The 24,487-nt window shown below is 35.5% G+C and overlaps 1 protein-coding gene across 1 annotated transcript in view; it reads right to left on the bottom strand.

Moving 5' to 3' along the window:
* Positions 1–23,740, bottom strand: part of LOC131067121 (uncharacterized) — a 159,811-nt gene extending 136,071 nt beyond the window's left edge. Inside the window, exons 1-6 of the mRNA XM_058002052.2 lie at positions 23,151–23,740; positions 22,078–22,245; positions 21,801–21,966; positions 853–975; positions 535–668; positions 35–194 (exon numbers count right to left, since the gene is read on the bottom strand). Coding sequence (XP_057858035.2) covers positions 35–194; positions 535–668; positions 853–975; positions 21,801–21,966; positions 22,078–22,245; positions 23,151–23,285 — 886 coding nt within the window. The 5' untranslated portion in view covers positions 23,286–23,740. The remainder of the gene's footprint in view (positions 1–34; positions 195–534; positions 669–852; positions 976–21,800; positions 21,967–22,077; positions 22,246–23,150) is intronic.
* Between the last annotated feature and the right edge of the window lie 747 nt (positions 23,741–24,487).

Here is a 24,487-nt window from a genome sequence, read left to right as displayed (position 1 = left end):
TAGCCAAAAATACAGAAATAGCTAAAGAGAATACCTATAAAGTCTATGACAACACGAAAAGCCTGAAGCCCTGTCATCTGCATTTTGACACGTTGACCTCCAGCTCCTGTCGTAAGGTATGCTAAAATTGTAGCCATTAGGAATCCATTCATGCAATCAGGTGCATTGACTGAATTTCTCTGTCTAGCCCAAACCTGAGGAATTTTGCCATGTATTTTAGATAAAAAATAAGTCACATGAGAAAAACATAAGTATGCAAGGAAAACTCTAAGAAAAAACTGACAAGTACCATTCTTTTGTAATTTGTAAAGAACAACCATCAAATGTTGCTAAGCCAAAAACAAGTTTTAGAAGTTAAAAACAATTGGTTCAATCAGAGCTTCAATACTTTCAATAACAACAATGCTTCAATAAGGAAAAACTGATAAGCACCATTCATTTGTAATTTGTAAAGAAAAACCATTAAATGTTGCTAAGCCACAAAGATATTTTAGAAGTAAAAAAAATTGCTTTAATCAGAGCTTCAATACTTACTTTCAATAACAACAATGCTTCAACAAAAGGCTTTGAACCAGCAATATTATTTTGAAGAAAGACAGCATGTTCCTCTAAAAACATATCTTCTAATATGCTTGAATTGTAATAAGGTGTAGCTTGAACCAAGCCTCCTATCAAAAAATCAGAAAGGTAAATATTTTATTCAGAATCTTTTTATGAATTTTTTTATGAGGTACCATGTATTCTATGTAAAATACAACATGTAACATGGACCATGAAATAACAAGATATAAAATGGCATATATCCTACATAGCCCATTCTTATCAACGTTAAATGCCAAACTTTAAAATTACCCTTCTGAAATGCTCGAACATTATTGCGACTAGGTGAAAGCTTTGACAAGTCAAAAGTTCCAGCTGTAACTGTTGGAATGATCCTTATCACAAAATCATGTCCAATGTCATCATCAAGTCCTCCTGAACAAGAAAAATACATATTCAATTTCAAGCAATCAGAATTCCCCTAGAGAGTTTTACTTTCGGCCAGATGACTAATATTTTATTAAACATCATGCAAAACATTAATTTTTAGACTACTACAATTTCAAATGTGACATTTTCCATCACCCATAAAATTATTGGTGAATTAAAAAATTTACCACAAAAACAGATGAGAGGAGAGATGTATGTGCATACATATGTATACATACATACATATAGGATTCTGTACGAGCTGGCCTGACTAAAGAACCTCTGAATGTGGTTCACAAGAGGTTAAGTTCAGACTAAGGCAATAGGAAAAACAAAGTTTAGAAGGACAAATTCATATTTCTTCAAGATACATATCACTTTGAACAGCTCTTGAATAAAGAACCTCTGAATATGGTTCACAAGAGGTTAAGTTCAGACTAAGGCAATAGGAAAAACAAAGTTTAGAAGGACAAATTCATATTTCTTCAAGATACATATCACTATGAACAGCTCTTGAACTATGCCCTGCTGTTTTTTTCTCTCAAATTCAATCCATTTTGATATAGTTTTCCATTGTCAACCAAAAATATATCAATGCAGATGCAATACATCCATCCACAGCAGAGATGCAAGGAGTAATAAACTAATCCAAATGATGCAATCAAGCACACGTATGGTAGAAAGAAAACAATTGAATATAATAAGCACTCAGTATAGTCACAATATCTCAAAGAAGCATTGAAAAAAGAAGGTTAGCAGTGATACCATAACTGTCTATTTAAAATAGCAAAACTACTTATACTAAATTCACAATATTGCTACAAACACCATCTTCACTGCACAAAACCTTTTTACACTACTCCTATATAGCCACCAAATACTTACAAGCTGGCACTCACTCCTATTATCCAACCTCTATAGAAACACCTATTGCAACCAACTCTCTGCTTGAAAACTCGTTCTCTTTTACTTCCCTCCACTAAATGCATATTCCTTTTTCAACAATATCTTTAAACAAAGAATCTAACCTGCTTAACCCCCAGGCCATGTTGCAATCTCCCACTAAATTTTTGCCTCGTGACATGCTTCCACTCTTCCAGGCATTTTGTGCTCCCCCCTAATTTTCTTTTATATCCCTGATATTTTCAAGCCCTGCCTTTCATTATTTTCCTGCTATTTCAAAAATGTAAATATGTCCTTTGTGTAAATTTTCTATGAACATTCATTTTCACTATTTTTGCAAACATTGTAATTGTGTCAGCAAAAGCTCATTGGACAATTCCCTGATATCCACTTGACCAGAAACTATAACTTAATCTAGAAAACTGCATTACTAAATCTATGCCTTTAAAATACAATGCAGCTAACACTGAGAAGAATTTATGCTGAAATTAGATTTTGAATTTTTTTTCTCCAGGATTCATTTGTTTTTCATTGAAACCCTGTCCCAAGATAGACCATCTATGTTCTACAAGATATTATATATGTTTTCCTCGCTTCATTGTGTTACCATCTGCATTTAATATTTTGAATAACAACTATAGCCAATTTATATATCACCTTTCAGTAAGCACATTCAGTTCTATAGACACCTTTCTGCTCCTGTGATATAAGCCTATAAGACAACCGTTATGTATTTTGTTGTGTACATAGTGTTTATATTATACCAACAGAACATGCAGCACTTTCAACAAAATGAGGAAAAAAAAACTAATTTGAGATCATATTTCTCAAACAAGATACAACTAAAAGGTATCATGTGAAACATGGGTATAATCCATAGGAATTATACTTCCAGTGTAATGAAATTACTTTATCACAGAACAAAATAATAGAATAAATGCACCAAAAACAGTACAAAAGAGTTGATCTACACAAAATGAGCAAAATATCAGAAAACACGTGATTGTTTGACTATGACATTTCAAGGGGGCAATCTACAAAAGTCTTGCAAAAAGAACAGAATTTGCAATATGATGATTAACAACTACTCCCCACCTCATATAAAACATCATTGGGATAAAGACTTAAAAGTCATCCTCTAATCCCAATGACCCTGACTACCATTACAAATATTATACAATGTTTAAGTCAAGGATTATGTATGCCCTAGCAATCCATAACATATCCCAACAAATCAAATGGATTGAGGGCATAACATGCCCCCTTGAAGAAGCATTGTCCTCAAACTAAATATGGGTGCTTCTAAATGAATTGTTCATCTTTCCAAGTACCATATTCCAATGGTAAGCATCCTTTAATTTGATAATTTACTTGGTAATGTCATTAATCTGCAACTGCTTGCTCCTTGTCCGAATGATCACTTCTACTTATAAAATGAATCTTCCTTCTCCATCTAGCTCTAGAAAATCTATCTAAACTGAAGTTTTATGTTCAATTATCTTCAAACTTAACATATGAAAGACTAGACATATTCCTGCTGATATTGGCAGCACCAATATGTAAACAACACTCCCAATTCATAATTGCGCCACATTATGACCATAATATTTGGGTGTCAACTTCTTGTCCTTTTGTTGCTCAAGACATTTTTTTGTATGGCTGGAACTTCATAAATGAAAAATAATTGGATAGATTAAATGAACGATATACAAACATATATATAGAGTTTACAAGACGATGTTCTATAAAAAGAACAAATCGTTAAAGTGAATGACTAAAAAGCTAAATGCTAAATAAAGCTTAAAAGCAAATTAAATAAAAGTTAACTATGCGTCTTTAATAAAGAAGCAATAGTTAACACTTAACGAGCTAAAAACTAATTGCGTGCCAATATAGTATATGGGAAATTTTGTTGTGATATGCTAGTATATAATAGATACAGCAATATAGTATATGCTGATATTAGGTATTTGGCTTGTATCAGGCTTACTGTATGTAATGGGAGTTACCTCCTTTTGGTAGCACTTATCTATTAAAAAAAAAAAAGAAAAAAGCTAAAAACTAAAAAGCTAAATGACCATTAAACAAGGAACTAAATATAGGTGACTAAAATATAATTAAATATTCTAATACCCTCCCTTAATGGTCATTCTATCTATCACACCAAGCTGCCCTCTAAATTTGACAAACTTTGCCGGGCTCAAAGACTTGGTGAAGATATCTGCAGTCTGATCTTCTGTAGGAATGTACTGCAATATCACTGATCCATCTTCAACATGCTAGCGAATGAAATGACAATGAAGCTCCACATTCTTTGTCCACTCATGGAAGACTGGATTTTTGGCTAATTTCAAAACCCCTTGATTATCACAAAACAAGGGAGTATGTAATATCCCCACTTTGAAATAGAATTTAATAATAAATGATAATAATAAAATTAAAATATAAAATGATATAATTAAATATGATTAATAACTGTAATATCCACACTTTGAAATAGAATTTAATAATAAATGATAATAATATCCCCACTTTGAAATATAATTTAATAATAAATGATAATAATAAAATTAAAATATAAAATGATATAATTAAATATGATTAATAAAAAAATTAATTAAGTTAATGAAAAGTCAAAAGACATGAAAGGAAAAGTTGTGACTCCCTCAACAATGATATATAAAAGGGAGAAGAAAACCTCATTTGGGAGGGGGGATAATTTGGTGATGAGAAGTGCAGATTAGATTTAAATAATAAGTGCAGATCTGATTATGAAAGGTTGTGTCCCTTTCAAATGGTAGAAATAATGAAGAGTTACACTCTTTCAAAGGGTGCTAATGGTGAAAGGGTATGTCTCTTGCCAAAGGGCATACATGATGAAGAGGTGTGACCTCTCCCTCAAATCGAGAGATATAAAGAGAAGGAATCAAAAGCATCTAGTGACATCACCATTGATAAGATCAAATCAGAATTGTTATCAAGTTACAGGAAGTAACATTTGTGTTCTTTATGGTATGCCTCCCAATCTGCAGGTGACATCTACAGTGCGAACTCCAACCGCAGGCTACAATCTGCGTACAGGTAAGAAGGGTTAAGAAGTCTTAAGGTATATATGTATGTGGACGTGTGTGCCACACACACACATATGCATTTTTATGAATACATATATCTCTAATGATTACTTATATAAATGTAGCAATAAAGATAGGAATCTATGTAGAATATGTATGTATATTTAGGATCATTAGAAAGATTAAAGAATATGTAAATGAAGATGTAAATTATGGAATGGAAAACAGTAATGAATTATAAAATGTAATATTAATGTGATTAAATGATGAAGGTTATAGGGAAGAAATTCCCTTAGCCTAATGGAAGGATTATGATAATCCCTGGAGGGCAGTATATACTGAATTTCTATATGCATATATATGGCTTGGTTGACTAAGTTCATCCAAAAAGAGACGGATCTGGCCGGTCCCCTCTGAGGACTTGGATGATGGGATGCATCATCCAAGGCAAGGAATTGACATAGGGTCTTCCTTGGATGGCTTGGGTGTAAGAGGTTACACCCAAAACAGGAATCGAATTAACCTTCAATTTCCTGGAGGGCTTGGATGTAAGAAATTACATTCAAGACAGGAGTCGAATTAACCTTCGATTTCCTAGAGGGCTTGGATGTAAGAAATTACATTCAAGATAGGAGTCGAATTCACCTTCGACTTCCTGGAGGGCTTGGAACCAAGATGGGTTCCAAGAAGGCGAGCTTCACGGTTGCCTAAGGACATACTTTCGTATGGCAATCGTATCCTTTTTATTACATAAAAGTTGTCATTATGTTAAGTAAGTATTTTAAAGTTAGATTGCAATTTAGATTACTTCTATATATATATATATATATGTTTGTTGTATTCTAACAATCTATTTTGCAGGTTAATGATCTCTAACTAGTAGGGACACTACAGAGTAGGTCTTGGTTGAGACATTTGCATGTCTACAAGCATCCTACGTAGGCAAATTGCCTCACATGTTGCCTTAACAGTTCCCCGATACTCTGCTTCAGTCGAGGAAAGAGCTATTGCCTAGTATTTCTTGTTGGTCCATGTGACTGCACCTGTGCCCAAGCTGAAAACATACCCAGAAGTTGACTTTCTATCATCAACACAACCTGCCCAATCTGAGTCTATGAAAACAACCAGCCTATGATCTTTGCTTCTGCTATACAAAATGCCAAAATCAGGAGTGTCTTTCACATATATTAGCACACGCTTCACTGCAACCCAATGTTTAGCTTTTGGGGCTGACATGAAGCGAGAAATAGAGCTCACAGCATAACTAATGTCAGGTCTAGTGGCAGTGAGATAGATGAGGCTGTCCACTAGTTGCCTGAATGAAGACTCATCCACTACAGGTGAATCTGATTTGACTGATAATTTCAACCCTATCTCCATAGGTGTAGATGCAAGTTTGCAATCTTGCATTCGAAATTTATCCAACAGGCTCTTGGCATACTTTATTGCCACAATAATAAACACCCATTCACCTACATCAAAACGTCTTCCACTTCTACGCTAATTTGCTTGTGGTTTCATTCTATTCTATGACATGTCCAAGTTATCTTTCAAAATAGAAACAAAATTGGCTGATGTTGAATATGTTCCTTTATTGCAAGAACTAAAGTATGTAATTGCATTAAAAGTAGGATAGTTGGGGGCTGGCACCTGTAGATTGCCACAATGGTGACATCTTGGTTGTTGTATGACACCATTCCACTAGTAGTTACCAAAAGGTCCATTGAGACTCCTTATGTGACAAAATGTAACGAACGAAGATATCTCTCCAAACATTTATTAACCACTCTTGTTTGGTACCTATAGATTGCCACAATGGTGACATCTTGGTTGTATGAAAATTAGTGTCATAACACCATCCCACTAGTAGTTACCAAAAGGTCCATTGAGACTCCTTATGTGACAAAATGTAACGAATGAAGATATCTCTCCAAACATTTATTAACCACTATTGTTTGTCCATTTAGTTGAGGGTGGTAAGAACTAATAGACAACTATACCCAAACAAGAGAATAAATCAATCTAGAAATGGCTAGCAAATATAGGATCACAATCACTTACCATAACTCTAAACTCTCTCTCAAAATGCCTCACCCATTGTGTTAGTTGTGAAAGGATGAGATAAAGTATGATACTGACTATATTATGTGAGTCTATCAAGCACAACCTTTAAAACATTCTTCCCTTCTGACTTGAGTAACCTTGTGCTGAAGTCCAACTCTCATTACTAGGAAAAGAGAGAAGAGGAGTCACCAAAATGTGGGTGCCCTTCAAAGCCGAACATTGAGTGAACCTAGGGCTGCCTTGAACCCAAACCCATATCAGAACCATATTTTTGCCATATGTGGACTTATATGGGTGAACCACGTAACATAGTAATGAAGTAACTCAAAGTACAACATATGTGTTGTCTCTACTTTTGATAATGCCTCTATAACAAAATTCTCCTTGTCCTTCATAAATATAAACTCAAAGTTGTACCCGAAAATCTTATTGATCCATTTTTGTTGTTCCTCTAAAGGTAGCCTTTACTCCTAAAGTATTTCAAGTTGTTAGAATCTATCTTGATCTTAAAGTGTCCACCCATAAAATAATGGGTTTGGCAAGACCCTTCAATTTAATCTTGGTTCTAAAATGCTACAGATGGCCCTTCTTGTGTTTAAACTATTTAAGTGCCATGCCTTGAAGCATAGCATTCCATAATAAATGTCATTGTAAAATCAAATCATGCATTAGCTTGTTTGATTTATTGTAATGTCCTCACTTTGAAATACAATTTAATGATAAATGATAATAATAAAATTAAAATTAAAATATAAAAGAATATGATAAAATATAATTAAATTTTAATTAAGTTAATGAATGCTCAAAGGCATGAAATGAAAAGTTGTGACTCCCTAAAAAATGAGATATAAAAGGGAGAAGAGAACCTCATTTGAGGGAGATAATATGGGAATCAGAAGTGCAGATCTGATTGTGAAAGGTTCTGTCCCTTTCAAAGAGCAGAAATAATGAAAAGTTGCACTCTTTCAAAGGGTATTATTGGTGAAAGGGTGTGTCTTTTGCCAAAGGGCATACATGATGAAGAGGTGTGACCACTCCCTCACATTTGAGGATATTAAAAAGAGAAGTCTCAATTGAGGAGGACATCCAAGGAAGATCAATTTGGAGAATAATTTATTATTCTCAAAGGGCAGCAATGAAGAGTGATGACTCATTTCTTATGAAGAGGTGTGACTTCCCACAAATGAAGATATAAACAAGAGATTAATTCAATTGAGAAGGGGGAATTGGAGGAATCATTCATAAGATCAAAGAAACAAGAAAGACAATGGATCAATATCTAATATCAGAATTAATAATAATTCAATTGAGAAGGGGGAATTGGAGGAATCATTCATAAGATCAAAGAAACAAGAAAGTCAATGGATCAATATATAATATCAGAATTAATATTAATTCAATTGAGAAGGGGGAATTGGAGGAATCATTCATAAGATCAAAGAAGACAAGAAAGTCAATGGATCAATATCTGTAAGAAGCCCTGTTGTTATATAACTGAAATATAGGAAATATTGTCAAACAATTGACTGTCAATCTGCTGTTCTAGTTTTCAAACTGAGAATTCTGCGTGTTATTGATTTTGAGACAGCTGTTATGCTGTTGCGTGTTATTGACACTGGCTGTCTTTTCTGATATTTAACTTCAGACTTATATTATGAATGTAACTCCCAAAGAAGATTGATGCAGGGAACTCCAAACAGCTAAGGAACCTTTTAGTGATGTTTAAACAATAGTTTTTGGATTTTCAGATGCAATTTCATGAACTAGCTGCAAGAAAAAGAGCATCTACAGCAGACTGGAATTTAAACAAACAATTGGCATGCATACACAAGACATCATGTAAGATAGCATGCAACCTTGTCTCTCCTTATTATTGAAGCAATAACCGATTACAACATGACTTCCAATGGTCAAAGCTTTACTTTTCCAATCACTAGTTTCAGAATTTTCTGAGTACAAAGACAGCCATGACTTCATACATAAACAACATTAAATCTCATTGAAATAAGGGCCAAATGGAACCTGATTGAAGCGCCTAGCTCATAAAAAGAAGAAGAAAGCAATAAACCCAAATCTGAAACGAAATACTGTAGCCGTGTTACTGTTCACGACCACTGTAGCAATGACACTGTTCGCGCGGGTACTGTAGCAGCTCACAAAATAAATAATGACAACGCATTGGCAATGTTTCCTCCAATCTGGTCTTTCAACTTCCAGATGAAATTCATTAATCAGCTCAACATTCCATGGATTCTTCTTCAATTTGTGCATAAATAGTGACCTTGAATGAAGTCACTCCCAATGGCAAATATCAGTGATTATTTCAGCACCTCAGATGCCCTAACTTCGAAGAATTTACGCTCTCCAAAGTGCAAAGGTTGAAACCCTGGTTTCTTCCTCTCTCAAACTTCTCCCATTTCAAAAAGCACAATCATCAATAATGAGCTCTTCCTTCAATTAAACCTTTTATATCCTTTCATAGAGCTCGATTTCTCTCTTATTAGGCATTTATGATTATTAAATGACATTTAATATTAAATGTGCACATAGTTATTTAATAATCACTTTGATATAAGGGCCTAATAAAATAATATAAATGGCCCCCTCATTAATGAAGTCATGACCCATAATAATAAAGTCACTTATAACTTTATTATTAACTTTTAATTATTAAATTATAACATAAAGTCATTTAATCATCAATAACTTCATTAATATTTAATACCTCGCCAAGCCGTCAGAAATGGAGGTCACCACTGCAATTCACCAAATGACTAACTACCCGGCTATAAATAGTAAGAGGGTCCATCCCGCAGATATCTGACTTACTAAAAATAGTAAATGTGGCAAAAGGAGTCCAAATGAAGCCGAACGAAAGTCAAACCTACAAAACTCTGAGCACTGGAGAAGCTGCATCCCTCAAAGGACCCTCTATTCAATCTTATTAGCCTACGAGGGTCAGTAATAGGCTAATCCCATTGAATCTGATGTCAACAAAAAGGGGACATCACAATATCTAATATCAGAATTAATAAGGGTGAAAATTAGCAAACTTTGATATTTACAAGGGCAAGATTTAGGGCAATCCCAAAAGGGGACATTACAGTTATTCATAGGCTTGAATGGTTTCTTCATTCCAACAAAAAGTGCCTTTTCTTATAGTGTTGTAAGTGGGACGACAGTTTTACCATAGTTCTTGACAAAATGTTTTTGGTGTCCTATAAGACCAAATATCCTCTTTAAGTTTTAAAAAGTTCTCGGAGTTCATCAATCAAACATTGCCTTGATCATAGTAGGATCCTTTTTTACAACCTCATGTGAAAGTATATGACTCAATTGCTCCAACTCTTGTACACAAAACAAACATTTGGAGGGTTTGATAGAAAGCTGACTTTGTTTCAATAACAACAAAATTATATCGAACATGTTGAAGATGTTCCTCTCAAGTTTTGCTATAAATGCATGTATAATCAAAGAAAACTAATAAAAAATTACATGGAAATGGTTTGAAACTAGAATTCATCAAACTTGAAATGTCAAAGCACTTGTAAGACCAAATTGCATTATTAGAAACTCATAATGGCCCTAATATGTATTAAAAGCAATCTTTGAAAAATCCTCTTCTTTAATTATGATTTGGGAATAACTCAATCTAAGACCTTGTTTGGTAAAGAAAAATGCCCCATTCAATTCAGCAATCAAATTGTCAAAGACGGGAATAAGAAACTTATCATTGATTATGAGCCTATTAAGCTCACACTCATCTAAACACATTATCCAACTTTCATCCTTCTTACAAACCATGACCATCAAAGAAGAGTGTGCACTTCAACTATGTGAAATAATCCCCACCTCAGAGATTTCTTGGACCTCACATTCAATCTTACTCGTTTATACAAACAAGTCATGGTAAGGCTTGATGTTGGGTGGTTGGCTTCTTGGAATGAGCTAGATAGCATGATCATATATCTCAACTTGGAACAATTTCCTTTGGCATATCTCCGAATAGCACTAAGTTTTTGATACAAGCATGGCCAAAGGGTCCAATCAAGGATTATCCAACCACGCAACCAAACACGCAAGCACATAATTGATCTAAAAATAAAATAACACAATGCATAGAAGGAACAATGATGTTATTGATTCACAATCCAAAGTACAATAACAATCCCACAAGGCTTCAACACAAGCCCTCGGCCTTCAATGAATCATAGGCACGATCAATGTGCAAATTATAATTATTGAGTTCATATGCTACATGATTCTCTTCGCAATATCCTATTGATCTCTATGAGCTAATGCCTAAATTGAGATTAACCATTAGTTCCTTAGCCATTAACTAATTTCCCCTGTAGAGTGAATGTTACTTATATAGCGAGTGCAACTAATTAAAATGTTACATGGTAACTGTTGTCATTTTATAACACCCTTGGTCCATCAGTGAGAACCAATCAGAGATACAATCCATGGACCAACGCTGCCCCAGTTGGTCAAGGAGAAAAGCAATAGAATTATGAGGTGTGAAGTGTTGTCTTGTTTGGAGGAGGTCCCTTCCCTTTGCTTCCCTTTTCTTTCATGTTCCCCGGAACTCCGAAACCCCGAGGTTCCGAAGTTCCTTCTCTTTGCCTTCTCTTCTTCTCTCTCTCCGGTACTACGGAACCCCGAGGTTCCAAAGTTCCCTCCTCGTCTTTTTCCCTTCCCCAGAACTCCGGAACCCTGAGGTTCCGAAGTCCCTTCCTTGCTGCCTTTCCCTCTTCTCCGGAACCCCGAGGTTCCAAAGTCCCTTCCTTGCTGCCTTTCCCTCCTCTCCAAAACTCCGAGGTTAGCCTTTTCCTTTCCTTAGCCTTTTCCTTTCCTTGTCTCTTTTCTTTCCCCGGAACTTCGGAACCCCGAGGTCCCGAAGTTCCTTCCCTAGCCTCTTTCTCTCTTCCCTGGAACTCTGGAACCCCGAGGTTCCGAAGTTCCTTTCCTTTCCCCCTTCTTTTCAGTTCCCAGAAACTCCGGAACCCCGAGGTTTCGAAGTTTCCTTTCCTTGCCTTCTTCGAAACTCCGGAACCCCGAGGTTCCGAAGTTCCTTTCCCTTAGCCTCTTTCTTCTCTGGAACTCCGAAACCTCGAAGTTTCGAAGTTCCTTCCTTAGCCTTTTTCAATTCCCCGGAACTCTGGAACCCTGAGGTTTCGAAGTTCCTTCCTTAGCCTTTTTCAGTTCCCCGGAACTCCGAAACCTCGAGGTTCCGAAGTTTCTTTGCTAGGTCTCCCCTTTTCCTTTTGCTTAGTCTTTTCTTCCCTTTCCCGAAACTCCGGAACCCCGAGGTTCCGAAGTTCTCCTTCCCCTTCCCCAGAACCCCGAGGTTCCGAAGTTCCTTCCTTGTCTTCCCCACGTCAGGAACCTGAGTTTCCGGAGTCCTCGGACTTCTTTCCGGCTGGCAACACTTCCGGCTAGCATGATCAACACTCAAAGCTTTAAATGCTCCAACGACTTTTGTGACTTATGCACCTTCTTTTGTAGAGCCACAAGGGTGCATTTAATGATTTTGGCAGGATTTCCATCAAGAGAGGTACGAGGCCATGCTTGTTGTGGTAACTTATGTCATGTCTGCAAGCACTTCCCTACACTCCCAGACTGACATTTCCCTGCACACACAAGGGTCATGATCACTCTTGTAACCAATTTTCTATATAAAGGTTGTTAAGCCTCATTGTAAAGGGTTCTCTCCCTGTTGGCTTGAGTTATTCTATGCTCTCTCACTTCTCTTGTATTATTATGTATTTTGCAACTGTAAGTGGGCCATTGGCCTTATAATTAATTGAAATCACCATTCTTGCCTTCTTTCAACTTATGTATGTTGTGTATGTTTTCTTACCTTCATCATAGGTGTATGTTTTGTGGCTCTTCTCTCATTTATGCTGTGTTAACTTATTTTTGGGTGTGACTTGTGGGAAACATTTTCCCCTCTTGGCATTCAACGAATTCTAACCTCCATACATGCATTGGGGTCACTCATACAACTGAAGTTTGTGCATCTCCTGGGTTTTTTTAGTTGATTCTTTGTGTCATTTCGGGTAGGGAGAGGAACAATCTCTTCCTGGTGCATCACCTCCTTTTATTTCAAGCAATTCTCTCTTCCCTTTACCTCTGCAAGTTGTTAGGATAGGCTTAGGAGTAAGTTTTGAAGCGTTGAGTTGGTTCAACACCTGCACCTTGATGGAGAAGGAAGTCGGCCTTCTCCGGAGATTCAACCCCCTTGCGCAAGGTCCCACACTTCGGGGTTGTTTCCATGTTTCACAAGGTTGCTGAGTTGATAGCTTAGCAAGGGTGCAAGCTTTTGTGATAACAGTAACCAACAAGGTGATATGATGCTCAATGCACAATGAAACATGTAGGACCCATCTAGGATGAATGCAATAAGATGCAAGTAATAGCATTGAATACAATTCTCATCACAAACCTTCCTGGGACCAATAGCTTAGGTGTATCTTCAAATGTTGGTACGAAGCTTGTATATTTGCCACACAACTTAATGTAATATCCCCAAATAAGGATAATGGAAAAACAACAATATCTCCAAAAATATGCAATAGAAAATTCTGCAATTTTATTTGTAAATAGATAAACCTTCAACAAACTCAAATCTAAGCTCAAATTAATTTTCTATTTTTTCTGTCAATTTAAAGAAATTTCTGAATATTTCTGAGTATCAAAAAGTTACAGAAAACACAATAAAGCTATCCAAAAATTTCAGAAATAGGAAACATTATTTTTCTGAGATGAATGTAACCAACAATGTATAGGTTAAGGCCCAAATACCTTGGAAAATGCCCTCAAAACCCTAGCAGCCCTTACCAAAACTCTCAAAAATCAACGTTGGGTCTTACCAAATCGACACACTTGTCCTTGTTGATTTTAGCTTAAATGATGCTCAAGAACATGCAAGAGTATTGTTGTAGGTTGTGCAAATCCGATTCTGATTCCTCTGAATCACTCCTCCAAAATGGTCTCCAAAACCTGATAAGAATAGGCAGCTTTGAAAATGATGTTCTAGGGCATCACAAACCAAAGCCCTTCCACCAAAACACACCCTACTTACTAGGGGGAGCCTGTATGTCTCTCCGAAATCAGGGATACTCAAGGGTTTCAAACCTTAGACCAAAAAATTGCAGCAGCAATAAAAAAGTCTTAACACATAATGAGCTCCATATATGTTATATAATGACTCCCAAAAGAACGAGTTAACCTCAGCAATAGATCCATTGCAAACTCAATCCAATGCTCCAAATAAAACCCCCAAAAATGAACCAATAGGCTCCCTAAATTCCGACGCCACTTTGACCTTTTGGCATGAAAATCACTTAAAGTACATGTCTCTTAACTCATTGACCTCAAAAGGGGGAAACATTAAGCCTTTAGGCTAAGAGTCACTTTAAGTTGGCTACATCACAGTCCTCCCCACCAAAAGAATGCTTGTCCTCAAGCATTTGTAGACTATGATGCTTAAGAATCTCTTCTCCTTCCCATGTTGCAGCCTCCAACGGCAAGTTATTACACTTGATGAGATATCCAGAAATTGTTTTACACCTCAGTTTCTCCTCTCTTACAAGCAAGATTTTTTCCAAAATGAGTATCAACATACCGTCTTCATCTATGGGGCGCAATTCCGTAGAAGGAATTACTTGCTGTCCAAGAGTCTTTTAAGGCATGACACATGGAACACGTTGTGGATTTTGCTTGAAGATGGCAGCTCCAATTCATATGTTGTTTCAACCATTCTTTTAATCACCTTGAAAGGCCCATAAAACATTGATTTAAGCTTTTCTGCTCCACTTACTTTCAATAAGGATTGTCTATAAGGTTGAAGACACAAAATACCATGTCTCCCACCTTGAAAGACCTCTCAACTTGATGGCAATCAGCATATTTTTTTTGTTGTTCCTATGCAATCTAAATATTATCCTTAAGTGTCTATCTTGATTCTCTTTGGCCCACCCAAGAGCTTTTGGAGCTCTAGAATCAGAAATAACCATGCCCACAAATGTAGAAGCTTTATCACCATACAAAGCTTTGAAGGGGGTCATACCTATGCTCATATGATATGTAGTGTGGTAACAAAATTCTGCCAAATATAACCACCTTTCCCATGTCTTTTGCTGCCCCAAAACATGGTTTCTCAAGTAGCCTTCAAGCCAATTGTTTACAATCTCAATTTGACCATCTGTTTGAAGATGATAGCTAATGCTATGATCAACTTCTGTTCCAACCAGATTCATCAACTCTTGCCAAAAATTGTTGATTAGTGTGCAATCTCTATCACTTACAATTCTTTCTGGCAAACCATGAAGTCTGAGCACTTGATCAAAAAACAGACCAGCAACTCGTTGTGCTTTAAACTTAGAAGGCATTGACATAAAGTGAGCATATTAAGTGATCCTATCCACTACAACAAAAATACAATCCTTACCATTGATCTTGGTCAGCTCAATAATGAAATCCATTGATATTTGTTCCCACTTTTGATTGGGAATAGGGAGTGTATGTAGCAGCCCTACTGGAAAAGAAACTTCAATTTTGTTCCTTTGGCACTCTATACATTCTCATACATGCTTGAAAACATCATCTTTCGTACCTTTCCATGAAAATCATTCACTGATGTACCTGTATGTCTTCAAAAAACCCAGGTGACTAGCAAGCTGATTGTCATGGACAGCAATAAGAAACTTATGTTTTATCTTTCTTTCTGTACAAAATAGATTCTACCCTTCTCATAGATGATGTCATTCAACACTTTAAACCTTTCATCACTAATTTAACCATATAGAATCTCACAAGCATGCTCTTTTTTCTAATATTCTACTAGTAGATGATCCTTCCAAGAAGGTGAAATTTCTGAAAGTGAGCAAAATGAAGGGTTTCTAGATAATGCATCAGCAACAACATTATTTTTTCCTTTGACAAATTCTATATCAAAGTCATATCCTTGAAGCTTACTCACCCAACGTTGTTGTCTATCATTTAATCCCTTTTGCTCCATGAAATACTTGAGGCTATTATGATCAATCCTCACTATAAACTTGCTTCCGACAAGATATTGACAGAATTTTTCAAGTGCATGATAATTGCCAACATCTCCTTGTCATATGTCGAGAACCTCTTTTCAATCGCATTCAATTTTCGGCTCTCATAAGCAACTTGATGCTTGTCTTGCATTAAAACAGCCCCAATACCAATATCAGATGCATCAAACTCAAGCTCAAAAGGTTTAAAGAAATAAACAAGATAAGTAGTCATAAACTTCTTAAAATGGTCCATGATTGCTCTACCAAGATAGTTGTCTTGACACATTATTCCCTTCATTTTGAATTTCAACTAAATGTACTTTCTAAGGAAATGTGACAATTGCAAGCCCTCAATAATACACACCTCTTCTAAACTGATGTTCTAATGTTTACATTGGACTCCAAGGACTCTTACCATGAACCTGCAATCTTTACCACTTGAAATATACTTCAGATCAGATTTTTGTGGACTGAAGGTGGTTGTAACAGTCATAATTTGCTTAGAATTTCTTCCCAAACAGCAATAGATAAGCTGAAAAAAACAAAGAAAACTCCCAAACACTTGTAGGTCTACAGCTGCTGCTCATGGAAAGAATTATCGGTTCACATATAAACTTATCAATACGATTGATAGAAGCATCATACCATGGCAGCGTAATTGAATTCCACTAAAAATTTTGGCATGTAAAAGTTGAAAATTACCCTACACTAACTTCAGCAATGGTGATAGGTTGGAAACTCTTCCACCATGAATCTGAAAATCCTTCTATGGCTGCAAAGAAAATGTGGAAGGAGTTGGAAATATAAGAGACAATAGATTCAAGGTTAAGAACCATCCTATAATGCTCATAGAATCTAACTCCTTCACCCTTAAATTCACACCTATCTTGCTGATCCACCTTGGTTTCATACCATAAGCCAACCAAGGGAGGTGTCTTCAAGATGATGAAATCTTTGTGTATGATAACATCCATAGAGTATCATAACATCCATTGTGTAAACTTCATCAGGTTCCCATATCTTGTGATTGTCCAACCTTGATAGAATTTGCATTTCATTCTCAGTTGTCACCATTAATTGATTTTTCCAATCTTCCTCATGAATGTTAAACTCTGGCAAAGATAATGAATTGTTATTAGCAGAGAAACCAAAATCAGAAATCTCTTCATACCTTGCAATGTTGTCATCATAGGAGCCATTAGTTTAATAAACTTCACCCAATTGATCTGAATTTGTAGCCAAGGTTGCTGCTAAGAAATTCACATCATTTGTACCCACAAATCCTTCAATAAAATCATTGTGGAACTTGGTTATGAAAATCTTTTGAAATAAGGCATTTTCTTGTAACTTTGGCTCTTCTTCAACTTCATGCAATTCTGATTTTTCTTCATACTCATTCATCACAATTGCTTTCCCTTGAAGTTTTGAACCTTGCTGTTGCCTAAAAGTTTTCTTTTCATGGTCCTTGTTAGCAACCTATTCCTTAATTTTCCGTAGGTGTCATCTTGCATTGAGTGGCTATCAACTTAGCTTCCTTAGGCCTCCTTAGAAATTCATCACACATGTTATGGTTCCTCCTTACAACTTATGTGCTTGTTTGTAATGTGATTAATTTCTTTCCTACCTCAAGATCCCCACTTGTTTCTTGTGTACATGAAGGTGGTTCATTAACTACCACAGATGCAACATGAGAGTCAATTAATATTGGTTTCTTCTCTATGAACCGTTCTGACATCTCCTTTCCCTTAAACAATGACTCTTCAACTTTCTTTTCAGTTAATAAATAAGGTTTCAACAACTCGGGATGCTCTAACAATGTTGTTAGAATCTTCTAATATTCTTGAAAAACTTGCAAAAATTCTGTCATGAGTTCCTGATTTGTCTTCATCTTTGGAAATAGACCAACAGTCTGCTGAAACTAATATGAATAAATGCTGGTCACTTATCAGAAGCAATCTAAAAATGATCTTTTCTCTGTTAAGCCCTCAGGCTAGCAAGATGCACAACTTTGATACCACTGTAATATCCCCAAATAGGGATAATTGTACTTGCAGATAGATAAACCTTCAACAAAATCAGTCTATGCTCAGATTTATTTTTTGATTTTTCTGTCAATTTAAAGAAATTTCTGAATATTTCTAAGTATCAAAAAGTTACAGAAAATGCAATAAAGCTGCCTAGAATTTTCAGAAATAGCATACAATATTTTTCTGAGATGAATGTAACCAACAATGTAGAGGTTAAGGCCCAAATACCGTGGGAAATGCCCTCAAAACGCTAGCAGCCCTTACCAAAACTCCAAGAAAATCAACGTCAGGTCTCACCAAGACAACATACTTGTCCTTGTTGATATTAGCTTAAATGATGCTCAAAAACATGCAAGAATATTGTAGATTGTGCAAATCTGATTCCGATTCCTCTGAATCACTCCTCCAAAAAGGTCTCCAGAACCTGATAAGAATAGGCAGCTCTGAAAATGATGTGCTAGGGCATCACTGACCAAAGCCCTTCCATTGAAACACACCCTACTGACTAGAGGAAGCCTGTAAGTCTCTCCAAAATTAGGGATACTCAAGGGTTTCAACTTTCAAGCCTTAAGCTAAAAGATTGCAGCAGCAATAAAAAAAGTCTAATCACAAAATGATCTCCAAGAAAACCCTAATATGTTACATAATGACCCCTAAAAGAATGATTCAACCTCAACCATGGACCATTCCAGACTCAATCCAATGCTCTAAATAAAATCCCCAAAAATGAGCCAATAGGCTCCCTAAATTCCAATGCCCCCTTGACCTTTTGGCACATGTTTAATTAAAATCACTTAAAGAACCCTAATATGTTACATAATGACTCCCAAAAGAATGATTAAACCTCACCCATAGATCCATTCCAAACTCAATCCAATGTTCCAAATAAAACCCCTAAAAATGAGCCAATAGGCTCCCTAAATTCCAATGTCCCCTTGACCTTTTGGCACATTTTTAATAAAAATCACTTCAAATACATGTCTCTAAAGTCATTAAACTCGAGAGGGGGAAATACTAAGTCTTTAGGCTAAGAGTCACTTAAGTTGCATTAAACTCGAGACGGGGAAATACATGTCACTTAAGTCATTAAACTCGAGAGGGGGAAATACTAAGTCTTTAGGCTAAGAGTCACTTAAGTTGCATAAAAAGACATGCCCACAACTAAAGAATACAATAGAGTACAAGCCAAAGGCTCTTATACTTCCCCAATAATTCTCTCTGTCCTCTTCCTCTTGGGTAATCCAAGGAGAGGACAGCCAAGATATCATTAAGCCTTGTGGCTTGAGTTGGGGACATCATACTTGGCTAGATAAGAAATTGAGAAATCACATCACATCAATGCAAACACAGACCATCATGAAGCTTTGATATCAATTTAAAAGCTTTGGGATCAATATTCTGTGTTGCAAAGTAAGATCTCAATCTAAAACCCTAATGTGCTAAAACAATGACAAGAACAAGAATATGCCTTTGCAGTATGAATAGTCTTCTGGAATAAGCATATGATGACTAAAACACTATTAGGAATGTTGCAAAATAAAACAAGTATGAAAGAAAATATTTCTGGGTGATGTAAGATTGCTCTGACAACATTGATATTCCTACATTTGACACCCTAAATAACTAAAAAATGAGTTCCTCGCTTTGATACAACTATAGGAAAACCAAGACATTTCAACTCAAATGTAAAGCCCCATGTTACATCTTTAGTTAGCCTTGCTTTCCATTTCACTAAATATTCTTCATACATCTTAATTATAGTGCTATTCCCAAGCCTAACATTTAGTATCACCTCAATTTCTTCTATCCATTGCTCTAGTATGTGTTTTCTCCAATCCACCTCTATTCTATCTTTTCTCCAACTCTATTTAGTCACTCACAACCAAACAACATGCCCTCAACAGGCTGCAACTAGAAAATGTGCCCACAATATTGTGTTTTTTTTGGTGTTTGGCGTGCCAATGGTTGAGGGTGTCTTCACAAGGCGCAAATCCTACAATGTCCTCACGACTTTAAGCAATTCTTTTGCTACATTTTGCTAGTTAACTTGTCAATTTTCTACAAAAGACATTAAACTTAAATTTTGGGTGAGTGACTTTGGAGCAAATTTTATCTTGCCCGAACTTGCAAGTCAAACAAGTTTTTTGCAAGTTTTTAATCTATACATCCAACTAACATTGTTATCTTAATGAACTTACCAATATTGTTGAGACTATCCATATTTATTGTCACCTCCACTTTCGCTTGCGTCTCCATCTCAACTTTTCCTTGCAAGAATTTTCCCCAAGTGTTGCAACAAATCTAGCCTTACCTCAAGTTGAAGGACACACGATGTAGTTTATAAGTCAAAAAATAGGGCAATCAAAAAATCATACTATTGCAATTCCTTGACAAACCAAATAGATGACTGCTAAACTATGCAAAAAGCTGGAAAGAAAACCTAAACAATCAATTCCTAATTGACAGCAACAAACCTAAAGTAGAGGTAGACAACTTTTCCCAAAAAAATAGTTACCCAAAATATTGAACTCCACTCACAATAATCATGTGCCAAAGATTGCCTTGAAGTTGACTACTTTTGCCAATTTTTGTGGCAAAAGATGGCCTAAAATCAAATTGGCATGTCAACTTAACACAACATCCCTTCAATATTCAGATTTCTTATAATGATCAATTTTCATAAAGATCTCAATATTTTCTTTCTAGCAACTCCACAATCACCTCAATCAAACATCTATCTAAGGAGAATGATCTTATGCAAGAAAGGCTACTTTTCTAAAGAAAATTTAGTGAAAATCTCCTCCAATATATCCAAAAGAATTCTCCCACTTTACTAGAATCATAGCTTTTATACAATTTCTAAATCATACTAGAATAAATATGTAAACAAGAGAACAATAAAAAAAATCTACATAAATGAATGGCATCAATGCAACACACTCTACTTTTAGAGTCAAGCCACTCGATGGAGTAACCTCCAAAAGCCTTACAACAAGAACAAAATTTGGAACGTGATAAGAATAGTTGCAAATAACTGGAAAAAACACACAAGTTATCATGAATAATCGTGGCTTGGATAGATTTGGGCAGGAATCTCAAGGCACAAGAAAATTGTGATTTAATCCCAATTTGGAATGAAATTTAAAAACATACTTTCCTTATTTTTATGAATTTGTCACCATTTTTCAGTTTACCAGTTTTTTCCTAATCAGTTGAAAAAAATTATCTTTCGGTCTGTTGAGTCAATCTTGAGAGATATTTGCTACTCCATGATGATTAACAACTACTCACTACCATCTACATGTGACTACATTGAGATAAAGTGAACCCCTAATTCCAATGAGGCCAACTACCACGACAATATTAAATCTAAGAATTGACATATAATTAAGTCAAAGATTGCGCAAATCAGCCAGAACGTATTCCAATACATCCATTCTACTTCTGTCATGTAACCCTATAAGATACTCATTATACATTCTGTTGTGTGCATAATATTTTTATCATACGGTTAGATTATGCAGCACTTTGAACAAAACATAAACTAGTAATCGAAATTGTATTTCTCATACAGCTAAAGACAACTATGTCAAACATAGGAATAATCTATGAATATCAGAAATCATGCTTCCAAGAATCATACAAACATGACCCTGTCACATATGTTCTTTAATCTTGTACTATTGATATTCAAAATCACAAGTAGGTAAGTGAACCTGGATGAATAACCAAAATCGGCTTCCTGGCATCATCTTGAAAGCTTGCCCATTCAATTTGCATAACCACAGAACATGAATGCAAATGCCTTTTAATCGCAGAAAGATAGAGACACCTTTTGGCATGATATCGATGGTTCAAAATATCTTTTTCCAAAAGGCATGCCTGCATAACATGGCAAATTATTGTAACATCAAATATTTATTTGGCTTATCAGTAAAACAAACTAGCATTTCAAGTATCGGAAAACAATTAAAATTTTAAAGAAAAATTTACCTTTGGCATTCGCACCGCAAGGTCTACATTTACAAACGGTTTGGCTACTGTCTTAAGTCCATAACTACCAACAATTTCTACAGAATCTGGCTTCTTGAAATTGAGATTCACTTTATCACTAGGTGCCCCCAAGTCTTTGATAAAAGCAGCTGCTTCTGTTGCCTTGATCTGAATCCAAACCAAGCCACATCATAAAGATACATTTTTCAATAGCAACACAAGTAGTGAAAATCTTAAGGCAAACCACCTCCTAAATTGTATTTACTTGAATATTCTGTACACAATTTCCAAAAATTCCTTTTAGACCTGGGATTAAAAATCTATATTAATTTTTAAAAAGTAGGATTAGCATCTTTAGAACTTTTTTGTTTTTGAGGTAGACTTTTACAGTGGGAAGGATATCGATGAGGTTCAATCTATTATTTCTCTAGATCCTACCAATAAATATGCTTAACCTTGTAAACGTTGGCAAAACTGGTTGAGTGTCAATATTTAATCCATATTGAAGTCCTTTACAAGAATAGAAGTTTGTTTATTAACATATTGATTTTCATTAGATTGCAATGTTTTTCCTTTCACTCAATTTTTGTTACGCATGGATTTTTATACGGTTTGCTTTATGCTTTTTTAAAGAAAAGGAGGATTAGATTCAACCTTAGAAGCAGTATTTCAAAATAAGACTGGTGCAATGAAAAAGAGGGTGCAAGTGAGGAGAATGAAACAGATTGCAGGTAAGAAAATAACACTAAACAGGTCTAGATAATGGACAAATGTAAATGACAATTTGGCAAGAGATGAGGCGTTGTCGAAAGAAATTATCAAGAACAAAGTTCAAAATATCTTCAGTTTCAAAAAATTGCAACAGAGTGAGAAGAATTCGGTAAAAATTAAAAGGCGGCACAATCTGAGCAGCGAAGAAACGGTACATAGTGTTGTTAAAAATGCCGAATAAAACAGTAAGACAATGCGAGAGGAAAGAATGGAGGGATAGCAGAAACGGGTTAGTGGGAAGATAAATAAACGTCTTTCATATTTAAATAGTCCAAAAAAATACCAAGTATAGTTAAGCTGACCTGTTCGTCTGGAAGATTTAACAAAAAATCTCGTATAACTGCAATAGCGTCATTCAAAGGCTTGGTCTTTGAATAGTCCAAGCTAATTTCCTTTACGAGCTCCTTCACCTTCAAATCTGCCAAGTCAGGCTCCATTATGACGTTCTGCGCCTCCAGAGATAAGCCTCCAATGCTCAAAAACCCTTGGAAAAAACAGCTAAGGTTTAGCCGGGGTTTAAGCACAGTGTGTTTCAAAAGGTTTGCAGGAGAAAGTAAATGCGTTTCGGTTGAGCTAACACGCTCGAGAATAAAATTTATATTGACTTCGAATACTTCTTTCACATAATATTCAGTCCATGGGCTATTGTTCTCAGATAGTTGCCGGAGAAATCAACTGAGATCAGAAGTCCACCGTCGCTTCCCAATTTTAAACCCACTGCTCTCCACTCATCCGCTCCCAGAGAAGCAACTGCAAACTGAACAGAAAATTAAGCGCACATTGATGTTTATCAGGGAGCTCTCGTGTGAACAGGGGCTTAAGGCCGCCCAAACTGACGCCCTCTGGTTTTTTATTCTTTTTTAGGCTTGCGCACCCTACTCTTCAAAATGCAGGGACTTCATCCCCTTTTGGAATAATATATTTTTAAAATGAAAAAGACATTTTAATTGCTATTTTAAAAAAAAAAATATTATTCTTTATGTGTATTAATATATTTTATTGATTGTTAACAATTAAATATTAGAATATATACAAGAAAATATTAATTAAAATTATTTGAATAAAAAAGTGAAATTTTATTTTGATTGTAATTTTATATCAATCTTTTATAAATACACTAATTTAAAATGGTTAGTAATGTGAATATATTAATATAATTTAAAAAGCTTTTAATTATTTTTTTATTTTTTATAATCAAATATATTAAACATCTACATTGAAATGTTGTTTTTGATATAAATAATTTGATATAATAAATTATTGTATTTCTATCTTATAAAACTAGCATACTTACATTTTATAAATTAGTTTGAAGTGAACAATGTAACGCACAATATCGATGCTCGCGGAAGGGAAACAAGCAGAGATATAGAGTCGAGGCATGCATGAAGCCCTCAAACCGAAAGTAAAGATCGATCTAACATAATAATATAATTTAAAAATAAAATAATTATACGCAAAATGGCTCGCAACTTGCGAAAAAACGCAGCCAAAGGCTCTAGGGCTTTCACTCTGGTTCAGTTGCAGGATCTTGCTCAAGCAAGAAAGAGGCTTACTGCAAACCGATTTGCAGTCATGGGTCATCATCCTCCCTTATCCTTTAAGGCTTCCACTCCAAAGCAAAACAACAGGTGTTTCC

The sequence above is a fragment of the Cryptomeria japonica genome, chromosome 7, assembly GCF_030272615.1.
Source record: "Cryptomeria japonica chromosome 7, Sugi_1.0, whole genome shotgun sequence".
Taxonomy (NCBI): domain Eukaryota; kingdom Viridiplantae; phylum Streptophyta; class Pinopsida; order Cupressales; family Cupressaceae; genus Cryptomeria; species Cryptomeria japonica.
Note: the sequence above shows the minus strand (reverse complement) of the source record. Positions and strands in the feature narration are given on the sequence as shown.